The following is a 16,810-nucleotide window of genomic DNA, read 5'->3' as shown; positions in this document are numbered from 1 at the left end:
AAAGGCCCCCGAAGTGACATGAAAGTGATTCAAACACCAATATATTCCATTGAAATCAATAGAGACACGATTGTTTAGGTGTGGGTAACAAAGGTTACGGTAAGGGAAACATACATACATATACATACATATGCTAACCCAAGAGTAGCCGTTTTTCTGTAGGTTTTACATTGTCTTAAAGGATACTGTCCTGACACGAGGTGTGAAAAGGATGATCTGTTTATTTCCTTTTAGAACTTTAACATTGCTAATCATTTTACAGTCTTTTCCTGTTGAAAATACATGTATCGATGACCTTACAAGATTCCCATTTGTTCAATTCTTCCTTTCATAAAAGGGATAAAACATCCAACAGCTTTTTATTTTACAATGTGGCACTTCCTTGGTGTGGAAACATTATGTAACTCCCACTCATAAATGTAACTTTCACCCCGGATCAAACTAAGTGAGTGAGGTATCAACAAGGTCTGTCCCATAAGCTGTGTTTCATTCTGGGACGAGTGATGGAGTCCGAGATGAGCTCATGGTCTCTCGATGTGGAGCCGTCCAGGCCAAATGCCAGGGAGGTGTCTGACATGGTCTGGATCGACCACTGACACCAACCTGTTCCTCTGTTCCTCTGGGCCCTGTCAACCCATCCCGCCCGTCACTCTATAACCCCAGAGACATGCACCCTGCGTGCCCCCTCCGATCCTTTGTCCCTCCTCTAATTCTTAGATTAACTCCAGGTGTGGCATATAGGTTTCCCTCCGCTGAAAGGGAGAACGGTGACTATTAGAAGATCAGCCTATTCTCATTGAATGAGGCTGAATGATGGGGGAAAGGGTAAAAGCCCAGATGTCAACATGAACTCCGTTGTGTCTTCCGGATATGCTTGGTAATCTTTCGATTCCGGACCGTTGTACTCTGCGCCTTTCTTTGGGGTAAGAGAGACTTGTGTACTGGGAGGTTGAGAGCATGCATCTATCTGCCTGAGAAGTCATACATCTATCTGGTAAATCAGCTGAAGTGATTGGTCTGTTACTACATCGTTTTCATAGACATAACAGTGTTGTTTAGAACGATCATTTACAATGCCAATATATAAAGCTCTACACTTTCCATTGCCCAGTTGATAACCAAAATGTCCTTTTCGAGTGTGTGTGTGTGTGTGTGTGTGTGTTCCAGTGGAAGCTGCTGAGGTGAGAACGGCTCAAAATAATGTCTGGGACAGAGCAAATAAGCTGGCATCATACACCTTGAAACCAATGTGTCTGATGTATTTGATACCATTCCACTCCAGTCATTACCACAAGCCCGTCCTCCCCAATTAAGGTGCCACCAACCCCCTGTGGTGTGTACCTACGTGTGTGCTATTCCAGTGCATCGACAAGGCCACAGAGATCTACTGGATGCAGAGCTGAGCGCCATGGCTGGAGAGAGTTACAGCAGAGCTTACAAGGTAAGCACGAAACTCTCCATTAATGTTTCACAAGAACATTTGCAGGTATAACTAGTTGACGAAGGCTTGATGGTCGAAATGTGTCCATGTGACCACTGATAACAAATAATTCGATATCATTAATATTTTATTTGTGAGTGCTGGCCGACATTTCATACCAATAAATATAGAACCAAGTACCATGCATATAGAAAAGCTTGTCATTGTCTACAATGGACATTTGAAGAAGCTAAGATCAGGATGTTAAGCTGACGATCAGCATACACTAGGACTTTGATCTGTATACTAATTGTCTAGGAAGTTAGCCTGGTCCTAGATCTGTTTGTGTCGAGGCGAACACTGATAACATTGTTTATGAAAGAACATTGCATGGCTCACTTCGCTATCAGTCAACTCTCAACAAGAGAGAATTCAAATTGAATGTGCTTTATGAAAATGGTCAACGGAGAGATGCAGAAAGCCTCCACAACAGATGGAAAAGGTTATTTAGTTAGTTAGCCCTACCTAATGGGATTATGCATTGATGTGGCTTTTCCAATGCCACGCTGGTGTTACACTGGTGTATACACCCAGATTCCTAACAACATGCACGTGGTTAGTTAGATCCTGTAATACACTCTTCAAGAGCAGTTAGGACAGTTAACCAATGTTAACCATTGACGGCCTGCTTTTGACATGTTTATACATTTTAATGAGCCATTTGCAGTTTAACTGTACCGCCCATGTGTACTTAGACTTGCATGGCTTTATCTTTGAGACATGCATATGCTACTGACACAATCAACCAGGTACAATGTATGTGTATGACTGTGCAACTCAATACGAACGCCGACCAGAAAATTACCCAAACTAAAAATGTACTGGATCCATGTGCTGTGTATAGTTAGCCCCATTACCACCATCCTAATTGGAAATCAAAACAAGACCTTGGAGGTATTTTTAGGCCACTGTCGGTGCACGCTCAGACAGAAAACCTAAAAGTAGGTGTGGTGAGAGTTCCAGTATGCACTCGATGCCAATGCAAGGAAAGCAGTTCCCAACACGTGATGACTTCACTTTCAGAAGAGTTGTAAAAGTCATGTTTAATACTACCACTCTTTGTCTGGCTGGGATTCCAGCCTCTCTCTCTCTCTCTCTCTCTCCCTCTGAGGTCAAGTCTTGTTGACATTTTGAAGCTTTGCCTAAGACACCACACAAACACATCATACCCCTTCACCCTCACACACAAACCTCCACACAAGTGTTGCTTAGACACAACCCCAACAAGGCTATTATTTACATCTCCATAGGGCCTTAGGGCCTGTCACATCTCCCAGGGGGATATGTAAACCCCCAAACCTTAGATGGTACCACTTTCCATTCATAAAAGAAGAGAGGTGGGGGGGGGGACCAGCAGAGCAAACAAGGCTCGTTTAATGACAGCGCCAGAGTCTCAGGTTCAAATCTTGACAGGCTTCCCTTCTACCGTGACTTATTGGCGTCTAACCTGACCCCTCTGTCAAGAGAGTCGCACACTCCTCTGTCAAACGACCTAGATTGAGTTCCAAATAGTACCCTCTTCCCTTCCTGGTCAAAAGTAGTGCACTTTGGGAATAGGGTGCCATTTGGGACGCAGGCCTGGAATGAAGGGGAATGCATTGCATGAGCTAAACACCATGTTGACTGTGTCCCCACATTAATGTCCTGGGCTCTCAAACAATGCTGCAGGACACACTTGTGCACACTATGGTCGTTGTTGTGTTTACCCATTACTTATATGCGCTTGTGTGCACTTTGTGGTTCATTTCTTCCCCCTTAATTGGAGTCCCAAAGGTCTTCAACCAGGCTGCATTTTTCTTTCCCTCGTTTTGTTTGCACACGTGTGTTTGTTTGTATTCTCTAGTGTCTAGAGAATGTGTTTCTAAAAGAGGAAAATACCATCTACCTGGACATTGTGTGTAAAGTCTGGTCAATTCTCCTGGAAAGCAATATGTGAAAACTACAAATGTGTACATTCTTCTTCAGGAAGAATGCATACCCCTTGACTGTTTCCACATTTTGTTGTGTTACAGCCTGAATTTAAATGATTACATTGAGATTTTGGCCTACACACTATCACTGGGCTACACACAAAACCCCATAATGTGGAATAAAAATGAAAAGCTGAAATGTCTTGAGTCAATAAGTGTTCAACCCCATTGTTATGGCAAGCCTAAATATGTTCAGAAGTAAAAATGTGTTTAACAACTCACATAATAAGTTGCATGGACTCACTCTGTGTGCAATAAAAGTGTTTAATGTGATTTTTGAATGACTACTTCTTCTCTCTACCCCACACATATAATTATCTGTAAGGTCCCTCAGTCGTGCAGTGCATTTCAAACACAGATTCAACTACAAGGACCAGGGAGGTTTTCCAATGCCTAGCAAAGAAGGGCTCTTATTGGTAGAGGGGTAAAAACTCAAATAAACATATCCCTTTGAGCAAGGTGACGTTATTAATTACACTTTGGATGGTGTATCAATACACCCAGTCACTACAAAGACACAGACATCATTCCTAACTCAGTTGCCGGAGAGAAAGGAAACCACTCAGGGATTTCACCATGAGGCCAACAGTTAGAGATTAATGGCTGTGATAGATGAAAACTGAGGATGGATCAACAACATTGTAGTTACTCCACAATACTAACCTAAATGACAGAGTGAAAAGAAGGAAGCCTGTACAGAATAAAAAATATTCCAAAACATGCATCCTGTTTGCAACAAGGCACTAAAGTAATACTGCAAGTAATGTGGCAAAGGAATTCACTGAATACAAAGTGTTATGTTTGGGGGGAAATCCAACACAACACATCACTGAGTACCACTCTTCTTATTTTCAAGCGTAGTGGTGGCTGCATTACGTTATTGGTATGCTTGTCATCTGCAAGGACTAGGGATATTTTTGTATAAAAAGAAACTAAGCACAGACAATATCCTAGAAGAAAACCTGGTTGTCTGCTTTCCAACAGACACTGGGAGACAAATGTACTTTTCAGCAAGACAATAACCTGAAATACAAGGCCAAATATACACTGGAGTTGCTTACCAAGGCGACATTAAAAGTTCATGAGTGGCCAAGTTACAGTTTTGACTTCAGATTGTCTTGAGAATCTATGGCAAGACTTAAATTGATGTTTAGCAATTAGTAGTGAGCGATTTACCAAAATGTCAGTTCAATTATGTGAATTCCATTTTTTCTTTCTGTGAGGTCAATGCACAGTTTTTGTAGAGATAAATAAGCTTGGACTGTGTGACATAGTAGGGAGTTAATAGTAAAAAAAAAACTTGTGTTTGTTTTATTCTGTTTTGTTACAACATTCAAACCACATAATGCATAGTGCATTTAGTGTCAAAACAAATAATTTAAACTGAAATCAATAACTGAGATTATTTGTTTATAATCGAACCAACCTCGAAAAGCACGAATCGCTCAACACATCTACAACTACTACTACTACAGTGATCAACAACCAACTTGACATAGTTTGAAGAAATAAAACAATTATAATGTGCAAATATTGTACAATCCAGGTGTGCAAAGCTCTTAGACTTACCCAGAAAGACTCAAACCTGCCAAAGGTGATTCTAAAATGTATTGACTAAGGGGTCTGAATGTTTATGTAAATTTGACATTTTCTGTACTTAATCTTCAATAAATTAAAAATAAATGTTGAACAACTTTTTTCCAGTTTGTCATTATGGGGTATTTATTGTATGTAGCTGGGCCGGAATAAAACCCTATCTAATCCATTTTGAATTCAGGCTGTAATAAAATAAATGTGGAATAAATCAAGGGGATTGAATACTTCCTGAAGACACCCTAAGAAGGGTGAATATAAAATACATTGAATTGATAGATTGCTCTTTGTTTCTCTTTCTCTAGGTTTACCAGTGGATCGTAGAGGACTGGCAGAGGACCCTGATGGTTTGCTCGCTGGTCATCAACCTCCACGACGACATGAGGACCTGGCTCAAGTACGCCAGCCTCTGTGGCAAGAGTGGACGTCTGGTGAGTTCACTAGCACAGGACAGCTAATGGGTCAAGGGCCAAATGTTTCAAAATAGGTTTGCCAGTAAAGGTTCTTTTTGCAACCGGTTAGCCTGCACCATTAACCAGTTATCCTTTCCCAAAATGTTTTTGTATAAAATCATGATTAAATGCACTACGTTGTCCAGCTCACGTCGTTTTATCAAGTGTAACATTTTGACCAGGCCTGACAAAGACCTTCTGGACAAAACGTTGGACTCCATAAAACAGCGGGCACAGATATCTCTGTGAGAAATGGCTATAAAACCCAGTATTTGGCAATCAGATTGTATTTAAAAACCTTTCATCTGGATACAGACTTAAGTTGCTGTATCAGGTTCAAAATACGTCATTTATTGCCACTTGACTTCACTACAACCAGAATGTGACAAATTTGCTTAAAACAATATTTTGAAGTTTTCCTGTCAATCCAAGGGGATACCTCAAACCTGTTTAATAACATTGTCATAGTGTTTCCTCCCCCACGGCACTTTTATTGTAAGTGATTGTATTGGCTAGCAGGCAGCCGAACCTGTTTTCCACTCTCAACATAAAATCATTTCATTACGTTTAGGTATGATGTCATAGCAGCAAAACAAAGTGAATTGGTCCATACAGTTTAGCAGATGTTCTAGCAGGTTCAGCGAAATGCTTCAGTTACTAGTTCCTAATAATGCAGTAAAATGTCAAACAGATGCTCAAATAATAATAAAACACTTTTTTTAAAACCCAGTAAGAACAAGAAATCAAGAAATGTCTGAAGGAATCCAATGAACAACCCAAATACTGTAACAGTCATCCAAATACAATCTATATGTATATACACCAGATTCATTTACACAAGATATACTAAGAAATGTCTGAAGGAATCCAATGAACAACCCAAATACTGTAACAGTCATCCAAATACAATCTATATGTATATACACCAGATTCATTTACACAAGATATACTAAGAAATGTCTGAAGGAATCCAATGAACAACCCAAATACTGTAACAGTCGTCCAAATACAATCAGGGGCAGAGCGACAGATTTGTACCTATTCAGCTCAAGGGATTTGATTGAGCAACCTTTTGGTTACTGGCCCAATGATCTAACCACTAGCCTACCTGCCGCCCCGAATACAGTTTATAAATAAATATGCAGTGTGTATGAACAGTGTAACTAAAATGCAGTTCATTGAATGGTGTATATAGAAATGATGGATGGTATGTATAGTAGTGGTTATATATGATGAGTGACCAGTGTTCAGTGTCTCTATGTATATAGGGCAGCATTCTCTAAGGTGCAGGGTAGAGTACTGGGTGCTAGCCGGCTAGAGGTGACTGTTTAACAGTCTGATGGCATTGAGATAGAAGCTGTTTTTCAGTCTCTCTGTCCCTGCTTTGATGCACCTGCACTGACCTCACCTTCTGGATGATAGCGGGGTGAACAGGCAGTGGCTCGGGTGGTTGTCGTCCTTGATGATCTTTTTGGCCTTCCTGTGACATCGGGTGGTGTAGGTGTCCTGGAGAGCAGGTATTTTCCCCCCGGTGATGCATTGTGCAGAACGCACCACCCTCTGGAGAGCCTTGTGGTTGAGGGCGGTGCAGTTGCCGTACCGGTGATACAGCCCGACAGGATTCTCACGGCTGTGCACCTGTAAAAGTTAGTGAGGGTTTATGGTGACAAGCCACATTTTTTCAGCCTCCTGAGGTTGAAGAGGCGATGTTGCGCCCACCAGCCTGCTGTCCGGCACAGAGCTATAGTAGGGCCAGCTGCAGGAGCCACTCACAGCTCACAAGGCAGGAATCTTAATGACACATGCACCCCGGTGCCTGCCAGAGAGGAGCCGTCCATCCCCACTCTGAAGGGGGAAACGTTTTGAAACTAATTTAAAGATAAAGACAAATACTGTTGAACATCACTCTTATCAGATGGTGTGGGGGAATAGCGTAGAGAGCCTGGAGCCAGTTGTATTTTGACTATGTCAGGAGAGTTGAGTTGAATCCCTGTTTTGAATGAGAATTCCTATTTGACCCCCCGTGTGTGTCTGTTGTTCTTCCGTCCCCCATCAGATTGAAGCCTTCCAGCACACACAACACTTTGTCCAGGGGATGCAGCAACAGGCCCAGCATGCCGCTGAAGACAAGCAACACCAGCAGGAGCTCCACAAGCTCATGGCCAGGACTCCTACCGCAACTACTTTAGGAGAAAAACAAATCAGTCGCACTCTATTTGTTATTGCAGTGTGAGCTTTAAAAACACACAAAGGTTTTCTCAGCCCACATGTTCTCCCTCATCTAAAGGGTCACGTACAGAGCGTTCTACTCTTTCTCCAGGACCGTGACCCGACCCCGGTGCTGTTACTCTTCTACGTCTTGCAACCCTAGCCAATTTCTCTCTCGTTTCATTCTGTGTAAACAGACTCTGAAACAGTTGTAGGATGGTAGATCCCAAATTCATACAACCAGTAGGCCTAGGCTAGATCCAATTATAAGCACAGCAATGCGCACATGGCAGTAGGCTAGGTTACACGCAAACGGTTGTTCCATAATGCAATCAGACATCAAAAAATCTGTTAGAAATTTAGAAAGTGGGGACATCCAAATATGCAACAACTAGTATGTGTTGCCAATATCACTAGGATTGTGCCTTGTGCTACTGGACAATGAAAGAACATTGATTTTAAAAACCAATAGAACATGAGAGAAAAATACTTCTGGTTTATAAAATAATTGCCTGCATGTTTAGTTGGATTTTAGCTCGGCTACTTTGAAGCAACATAAGACAAGCCTCATAATACCCTTGGTACCATGCCACATTTGGTTGGAGATAAGTAGCTGGATACCTGCTGGCTGAGGATGACTGATTATACAGTCTCCAACTGGCAGTTTCATTAAATAGTACCCGCAAAACACTAGTCTCAACATCAACAGTGGAGAGGCGACTCCAGGATGCTGAACTTCTAGTCAGAGTTCCTCTGTCCAGTGTCTGTGTTCTTTTGCTCATCTTAATCTTTTCTTTTTTTGGCCAGTCTGAGATATGGCTTTTTCTTCACTGTTATCGTTGAGACAGGTGTTTTGTGGGTACTCTTTAATGAAGCTGCCAGTTGAGGACTTGTGAGGCGTCTGTTTCTCAAACTAGACAGACTAATGTACTTGTCCTCTTGCTCAGTTGTGCACTGGGGCCTCCCAACCCTCTTTCTATTCTGGTTAGGGACAGTTTGCGCTGTTCTGTGAAGGGAGTAGCGATCTTCAGTTTCTTGGCAATTTCTCCCATATGGAATAGCCTTCATTTCTCAGAACAAGAATAGACTGAGTTTCAGAGGAAAGGTCTTTGTTTCTGGCTATTTTGAGCCTGTAATTGAACCCACAAATGCTGATGCTCCAGATACTCAACTGGTCTAAATAAGGCCAGTTTTATTGCTTCTTTAATCAGATCAACAGTTTTCAGCTGTGCTAACAAAATAGCAAAAGAGTTTTCTAATGATAAATGAGGCAAAGGGTGGCTACTTTGAAGAATATAAAATATATTTTGATTTGTTTAACCTCTTTGGCGTACCCCTCCTTCTTCTCAATTTCCGCCTAAAGACATACCCTAATCTAACTGCCTGTAGCTCAGGCCCAGAGGCAAGGTTATGCATATTCTTGGTATCATTTGAAAGGAAACACTCTGAATTTTGTGGAAATGTGAATTGAATGTAGGAGAATATAACACAGTAGATCTGGTATAATAAAATACAAGGAAATAAACATACGTTTTCAGTGTTTTATTGTTGCTGCATCATCTTTCAGCCGAACATACAGATAGGATGCTGTGGATGATTTGAATGAAGAACATACGATGGCAACAATAGCTGAGCAAAGTTTTAGACAGGTAACTTCAAAAATGAGCGAGCTACATGACATTGAGCATGAAGTCACCCAGGTGTCCCACACAAATGTACCCAAATGTACCCAAGTGGCCGAATTGGTACAGTGATACATTTTGAAGGAAAGAACTAATAATAATAATAAACAAACATATAACCAGGGTAACTATTTACACATTTTCTATTTACAATATTGTGAAGACCCTCAGTCCTCTACACAATATTGTGCTGCTGGTGCCATGGCCCATAGCAGTCTCTTTCTGCTGTAAAGCAGAGGCTTACTGAACAGGTGGTGCAGGTGATTGGGGCATTTCCTGTGACAAAGGGCACAACGATGTCTGCCTACTGTGCCCTTTCTGCCCTGTGGCACATTCATGCCTGCAGAGATGAATCTCTGCAGGTGAACACCACTGGTTGGAGCAAAAGGTGCTGCAGTGGACTTGCTGTAGCTAGCAAGCTCCTGGTTGAGCAGGTCCCTGAAGGCTAGCTGTGAGATGGGGGGCTGTCCACAGCTCTTAGCCATTTCCTTCTGGAGGATGAAGGCATTCATCACAGCAATGTCAATGAAATGATCGAAAAATGTCTTGTACCATTTCATGGTCTTGAGGAGAACATTGTAGTATCCTATCAGCTCATCTGACAGTTCCACACCTCCCATGCTCTTGTTGTAGTCCTTCACAGCAGCTGGAATGGGGAAACATTTTTGTGGTCCATGTCCCGGCACCGTCCACTGAAGGACTTGTGGATACTGGAGCACATGACCACCTCTCTGGTATCCATCCACTTCACAAACAGCAGGCTATCTTCACGGATCCATCACATGGTAACCCCCTCAACCCGCTTAGGCAAGTCGTTCACCTTGGTCTTTGGAAATCCCACCATGTTGGTACGAATGGTGCCACAACCCCACACCTCCTGCTTCCTGAGCTCCGTAAACAGGGTAGGGCTTGTATAGAAGTTGTCCACAAACAGTTTGTAGCCCTTCCCCAGCAGTTGAAAATCCAACGGAATCATAACTCAGTCCATTACCGGTAGCAAAACTGTTTTTCCCCTCATAAATGAAAAAATTGCAAGTGTCCACACAGAATCAGCCAAAACAAACAGATTGTAACCCCATTTGGTTGGTTTGTTACGCATGTATTGTTTGAGGCTGATTCTGGCCTTTGAGGCTACCATTGATGGACAGGTTCTGGTTGGGCTGAAAATAAGTCTTGCAGGCATCAACGATGCGGGGGTAGAGAGGTTTTATTTTACAGAGCCTATCAAACCTTGGTGTGCCTCTCTTCTTGTCATTCTCCCCATCAACTTCTGGGTCACTGATGTGAAGCGTCCGTGAGATAGTCAGAAACCTTTTACAAGACATGACAGTCATGGGGAAAGGCAGTTGATAGAGAGCTGACGTTTTCCAGTTGTCTCTTAGAGTTTTCAACTTCACCAGCCCCATGTAAATGACCATTGAAAAGTAGCAGAAAAGGTCTGACATGGAAATGGTCTTCCATGCCTCTTTCTTTCCTGCCTGCTTCTTAGCCCCGTACTTATTGGCGTTCGCCACCAGGGATTATTTTTTAAATTATTTTTTGTACCTTTATTTAACTAGGCAAGTCAGTTAAGAACAAATTCTTATTTTCAATGACGGCCTAGGAACAGTGGGTTAACTGCCTGTTCAGGGGCAGAACGACAGATTTGTACCTTGTCAGCTCGGGGGTTTGAACTTGCAACCTTCCGGAATCAACAACTGACGAGGTGAAAAACAGTTGAAAAAGTTGAAGGGGGCTGTACTTTGCAGTCATGTCTAGTTGAGGTCCTGGCTGCCATTTGGGTCTAAAAACTGGTGGATTTGGTTCCACATCATCTTCTAACACAGAGTGCCAACAACCCTCTGGCCCTCTGTCTGCAGGTTTCTCTCTTCCCCACCTCCGCTTCTTTGTCACTGACTTCACACCTCTAGATGGCCAGGTAGGTGTGGAGCCGGAGACAGCGGGGGTCCAGCTGGATGAACCAGCTTCAGAGGGAGATGGACAATTAGACTTTGGCGGCTCATAATCAGAATCACTGCCACTGTGAAAGATTTTAAAAATCAGTCACAATACTTTCACATATGAGCCCTGTATTAACATGTAATATAAACAGATATATATAGAGTACAGGGAACATAATCACTATGGTGAAGTGCTGTTCCATTCCATGTTTATGTCAAATAAATGTAAAAAATATATCACACACACACAGTATTGCCAATGTGTACTTTACACATTTCATTACAGATTATATTTTTATATATTGTAAATAAAATAAGAAAATCCCCCCAAAAAATCTAAAATTCAATTTCAAACAAGGACATTAGCATTAGAACTTACCAATGCAGCATGGCATCCTCGCCATATGTGTTATTTCATAGTTTTGATAGTTCAAATAAAGAAAAACCCTTGAATGAGTAGGTGTGTCCAAACTTTTGACTGGTACTGTATTTAAAACCATTTTGTTGCCTGTTATGTTATTTTGACATTAATACGTGTCACATATCAGTTTTCAAACAAAAATCATTGAGTTAATAAAACCGCAAACAAACATGGTCTCTTTTTTGCTTTCTTGAATAAGTCATCTCCAAAATGTAGATGTTCAGCCCAGCTCAGTGCTTTTTGTGGTCGTGGGCCAGCCAGCAGAAAATACAGAGCGTAGGGGTTGGTAATGTTCTCTAGTTGCGCCGTGATTGGCTCAGTGTTCTGTTACTCGGGAACACTTCGTCACCACAAAATCTACAGGAGAGATTGAAAATTCAAGCCCCTTGGGTGCTACCATAGATTTACTTTAGAAGTGCCCATCCAAGAAGGTCCTTGGCCACAGATAAAATGTCATATCACGCTATATCTACCGTGTATCTTGATTGGACTGATCATGTCAAGCTAGACAAGCAGTCATCATCATGAATCACGCTATATCTACCGTGTATCTTGATTGGACTGATCATGTCAAGCTAGACAAGCAGTCATCATAATGAATCATGTCGACAATCCACTAACTGGGGTTTCACTGCCAAAAATACAATGAAACCATCTAGTGTTCAGCGAATAACAACACAATGTCAAAGACAGGTAGCCAAACCCTTTTAACCTGTGGTGAGTTATTCACAATTTTGTAAGATGGCTAAATAAAGAACAAAATAATTGATTATTATATTATTATTTGTGCCATGGCCCCAAAAATACGTTTTGAACGGTCATCCAACTCCGAAATCCAAGTCGGGAACTCTGGCTTCTTTCTAGAGCTCTGGCCTGAAGCTCACTGATGTCATGGTTCAACTTTTTCAGAGTTCCCAGTTGTCCTGAATTAACCATAAATCCAGAGAATGGCAGAATTTGATGACAACATTTTCCCACCAAAAGGTTAGCTGTGCCACCTTCCTGTTGTGAGCACAGCACAACAAGGTGAGTCCAAAAATGTCTTGTATGCTGCTGCATAAATGATGTAATATGCCAGGGAGATACAGTTGTAGTCGGAAGTTTACATACACCTTAGCCAAATACATTTAAACTCTGTTTTTCATAATTCCTGACATTTATGCTAGTAGAAATTCCCTGTATTAGGTCAGTTAGGATCACCACTTTATTTTAAGAATGTGAAATGTCAGAATAATAGTAGAGAGAATGATTTATTTCAGCTTTTTATTTCTTTCATCACATCCCCAGTGGGTCAGAAGTTTACATAAACTCAATTCGTTTTTGGTAGCATTGCCTTTAAATTGTTCAACTTGGGTCAAATGTTTTAGGTAGCCTTCCACAAGCTTCCCACTGTAACGTGGGTGAATTTTGGCCCATTCCTCCTGACAAAGCTGGTGTAACTGAGTCAGATTTGTATGCCTCCTTGCTCACACACGCTTTTTCAGTTCTGCCAACAAATGTTTTATGGGATTGAGGTCAGGGCTTTGTGATGGCCACTCCAATACCTTGACTTTGTTGTCCTTAAGCCATTTTGCCACAACTTTGGAAGTATGCTTGGGGTCATTGTCCATTTGGAAGACACATTTGCGACTAAGCTTAAACTTCCTGACTGATGTCTTGAGATGTTGCTTCAATATATCCACATAATTGTCCACCCTCATGATGCCATCTATTTGGTGAAGTGCACCAGTCCCTCATGCAGCAAAGCACCCACACAACAGGATGCTGCCACCCCCGTGCCTCACGTTTGGGATGGTGTTCTTCGGCTTGCAAGCATCCCCCTTTTCTTCCAAACATAACAATGGGCATCATGGCCAATCAGTACCTTCAGGTGTTTGGAAATTGTTCCCAAGGATGAACCAGACTTGTGGAGGTCTACAATGTTTTTTCTGAGGTCTTGATTTCTTTTGATTTTCCCATGATGTCAAGCAAAGAGGCACTGAGTTTGAAGGTAGGCCTTGAAATACATCCACAGGTACACCTCCAATTATGTCAATTAGCCTCTCAGAGCTTCTAAAGTCATGACATAATTTTCTGGAATTTTCCAAGCTGTTTAAAGGCACAGTCAACTTATTGTATGTAAACTTCTGACCCACTGGATTTGTGATGGAGTGAATTATAAGTGAAATCTGTCTGTAAACAATTGTTGGAAAAATGACTTACGTCATGCACAAAGTAGATGTCCTAACTGACTTGCCCAAACTATAGTTTGTTAACAAGAAATGTGTGGAGTGGTTGAAAAGCGAGTTTTAATGACTCCAACCTAAGTGTATGTAAACTTCTGACTTCAACTGTATCTACAAAGATTCATAGTTCAATAAACAAAACATTTAAAAATCAATTTAAAAAAAAGGAAGATGTCTTGATTGCATGTCTTCACACCCCAGAGGTTATTATTGGTGGAAACTATTACATCTGTGAATCATGAATAATATTCTGCCAACTTTTCACAACTCTTAGGGCAACAAGTGGCCATTGTTTTTGCCAGAATTGCTCAAGCTCAGTAATTTTGGTCGGGAATCATTGATGGACAGTAATATTCAAATTGAAAGCTGAAATAAATAATTCTCTACTATTATTCTGACATTTCACATTCTTAAAATAAAGTGGTGATCCTAACTGACCTAAGACAGGGAATTTTTACTAGGATTAAATGTCAGGAATTGTGAAAAACTGAGTTTAAATGTATTTGGCTAAGGTGTATGTAAACCTCCGACTTCAAATGTATGTAGGATTAGATGACATTTACAGGCATTGCACAGTCTTCACCTTTTAAGGGGCATGCAGTCTTTCACTAGCCACTCTACAAACACACCTCATAATTCCATTGAGGCAACAAGCGAACATGACACCAGGAAAGGAATGTTTCATACCTGCCATTGCACTTCCTGACAGGGATTCTCATTGTCTGTGGAATGTTGTTTCGGGAAAACACCTGTGTAACTTGGTTAGCACCATTTTCTTCCAGACGTGCTGACACACTTTCCCGAAAACAGGTCGGCACTGTGGAAAGGTGCACACCTAGTCCGTGCACACACACACACTCCATCTCCCCAAAATAATTTGTTGTACATTTTAGAGCTATTTATTTGAAAACTGGACACGTTACAAGGCAATTACCATGATAAGACCTGCAACCTTGGAATCTTGTGAGTTCTCGTGGTAACACAGAAGCACTACTGGCACTAGTTTTTCTGTGAGTCCAATCAAGGAGAAGAGGTTTGTCAGAGACAAACTGAACCGGTTGTGTATTTTCACATGGAAAAGTACTCAGCAGGATTAGGTAATGCTGATGGATAATTTATTAGAAGTTCTCTCTGGAAATAGTGCTCCACACAGTTAGGAGCTGAGGGGTGGATCGCTGTGCAGCACTTGCAGGTTCCTGGTGAGATGTGTTATAAACCAATCACACGCTTGGCAATATTAAAAAGAGAAAGAAGATTGACGTCGCGCAAAGACATTTATCAAACTTAGGCATCATTACCAAAAGCAGCGGCACATTACTTTAGCTACAGAAAGGTCTTAGAATCACTTGTAATTTTTAATTACAACTCTTCCCATCATTCTTCTTCATTTTAATTAATGGACTGCACTTGTACTGTGTTGGACATCCATTGCCAACTCCCCCAGACAACTTGTGGTGACAGTGAGCACAGTGTATAAATGATAACTTTACCAACATATTTAAGAAGTTGTAACAACCGAACAGACTTTTCTCATAGTCAAGTAAAAAGCGGATTCAGTGAATTCAATTTTACTCCCGACTTTAGCACAGATCTGGGCCTAAGGCCATGTCAGTGGACAAACAAGGCAATAAGGGGTAGAGAGGGGTGTGTGGACATGCCTCCTCTGTGGCAACTTCTCTGTAGATTGGCTGCCAGGAAACACCACGTGGAAAGCATTCATCATGCTAACAAACAAGTTTAAATGGCCTGACTTACTGTAAGAGCTTCATATCACATACCAGCCCTTAGCTGTTGACACAAGCTTGCCAAGGCTCTTCAGATTAATCGGACCTTGATGCAACCCTCGGCCCGTATTCATGAAATGTATCACAGTATGAGTGTTGATCTAGAATTATTTGACTTCTAGATATTTATGAATGAGATGGGGACTTGATCCTAGATAAGCACTCCTACTCCGAGAGACTATGTGAAAACAAGCCCTAGAGCGTAGGCCGTATTCGGCTGACGATCCATCTTGTGACCAAGACTCTCTCCCTCCATCCCTCCTTCCCTCTCTAAGTGCTTCCTGGAGCTAGGTGAGTGGCAGCTCAGTCTGCAGGGCTTCAACGATAGCACCATCCCCAAAGAGCTGCAGTACTACAGCCACTCCACGAAGCACGACCGCAACTGATACAAGGTCAGTCACCTCCCTCACCTTTCACCTCTAACCCCTGTCACTCCCTTCAGGCATTCATGTTGAGTCCTCCATTTACAGTGGTTCCTCCTTCAACAGTTGTGGCACACCTTGTGGGCTGCATTCTGTGGCACGTCATTTAATTGGGCCATTTTTTTGCCATTTTTTTCTGTTAATGCAAGTTATTGCTAGTTTGACCACCAAAGGGCACCTTTGAGAAGCATTTGATAGTCTTTCATATTGCAGGCAAGCAGGAGACCAGAGTTCAATCCCCCGCCTGGGAGGAAGGGGTAGGCTGTCCTTGTAATAAGAATGAGTTCTTAACTGATTCCATATGTGTTATTTATTCTACAATGTAGAAAATAGTACAAATATAGAAAAATCGTGGAATAATTAGGTGTGTCCAAACTTTTGACTGCTACTTGCTTATTTATTCTTCTTGCTACTTGCTTAATTCATTTGATTAACATTATGGTGTTTCTATTCCATGAAAAATGAAAAGCCCTCTGGGTAAATTCAGAAAGTTTCACTCTCAGAGCGCACACTGAACATAGGGTTGATTTGAGTGTTCTGGCCTTACAACGGCAGTCATACACACAAGCTAATGTTGGCTAGCTTGCTAGCTACTACCATTTTACTCACTCATTTTACTCATTATTCTGCGCT

At 41.7% G+C, this 16,810-nt stretch overlaps 1 protein-coding gene across 1 annotated transcript in view; it reads left to right on the top strand.

Annotated features, from left to right (window-relative positions):
* The window catches only part of LOC109876084 (serine/threonine-protein kinase mTOR-like), a 76,925-nt gene extending 60,784 nt beyond the window's left edge, over positions 1-16,141 (top strand). The window contains exons 6-9 of the mRNA XM_031804332.1: positions 1,315-1,441; positions 5,349-5,474; positions 7,552-7,671; positions 16,031-16,141. Coding sequence (XP_031660192.1) covers positions 1,409-1,441; positions 5,349-5,474; positions 7,552-7,671; positions 16,031-16,141 — 390 coding nt within the window. The 5' untranslated portion in view covers positions 1,315-1,408. The remainder of the gene's footprint in view (positions 1-1,314; positions 1,442-5,348; positions 5,475-7,551; positions 7,672-16,030) is intronic.
* The last annotated feature ends 669 nt before the right edge of the window (positions 16,142-16,810 follow it).

Source organism: Oncorhynchus kisutch, linkage group LG24, assembly GCF_002021735.2.
Source record: "Oncorhynchus kisutch isolate 150728-3 linkage group LG24, Okis_V2, whole genome shotgun sequence".
In the NCBI taxonomy this organism is placed as follows: Eukaryota; Metazoa; Chordata; class Actinopteri; order Salmoniformes; family Salmonidae; genus Oncorhynchus; species Oncorhynchus kisutch.
The sequence above is the reverse complement of the archived record's forward strand: the minus strand, read 5'-3'. Positions and strand labels throughout refer to the sequence as shown.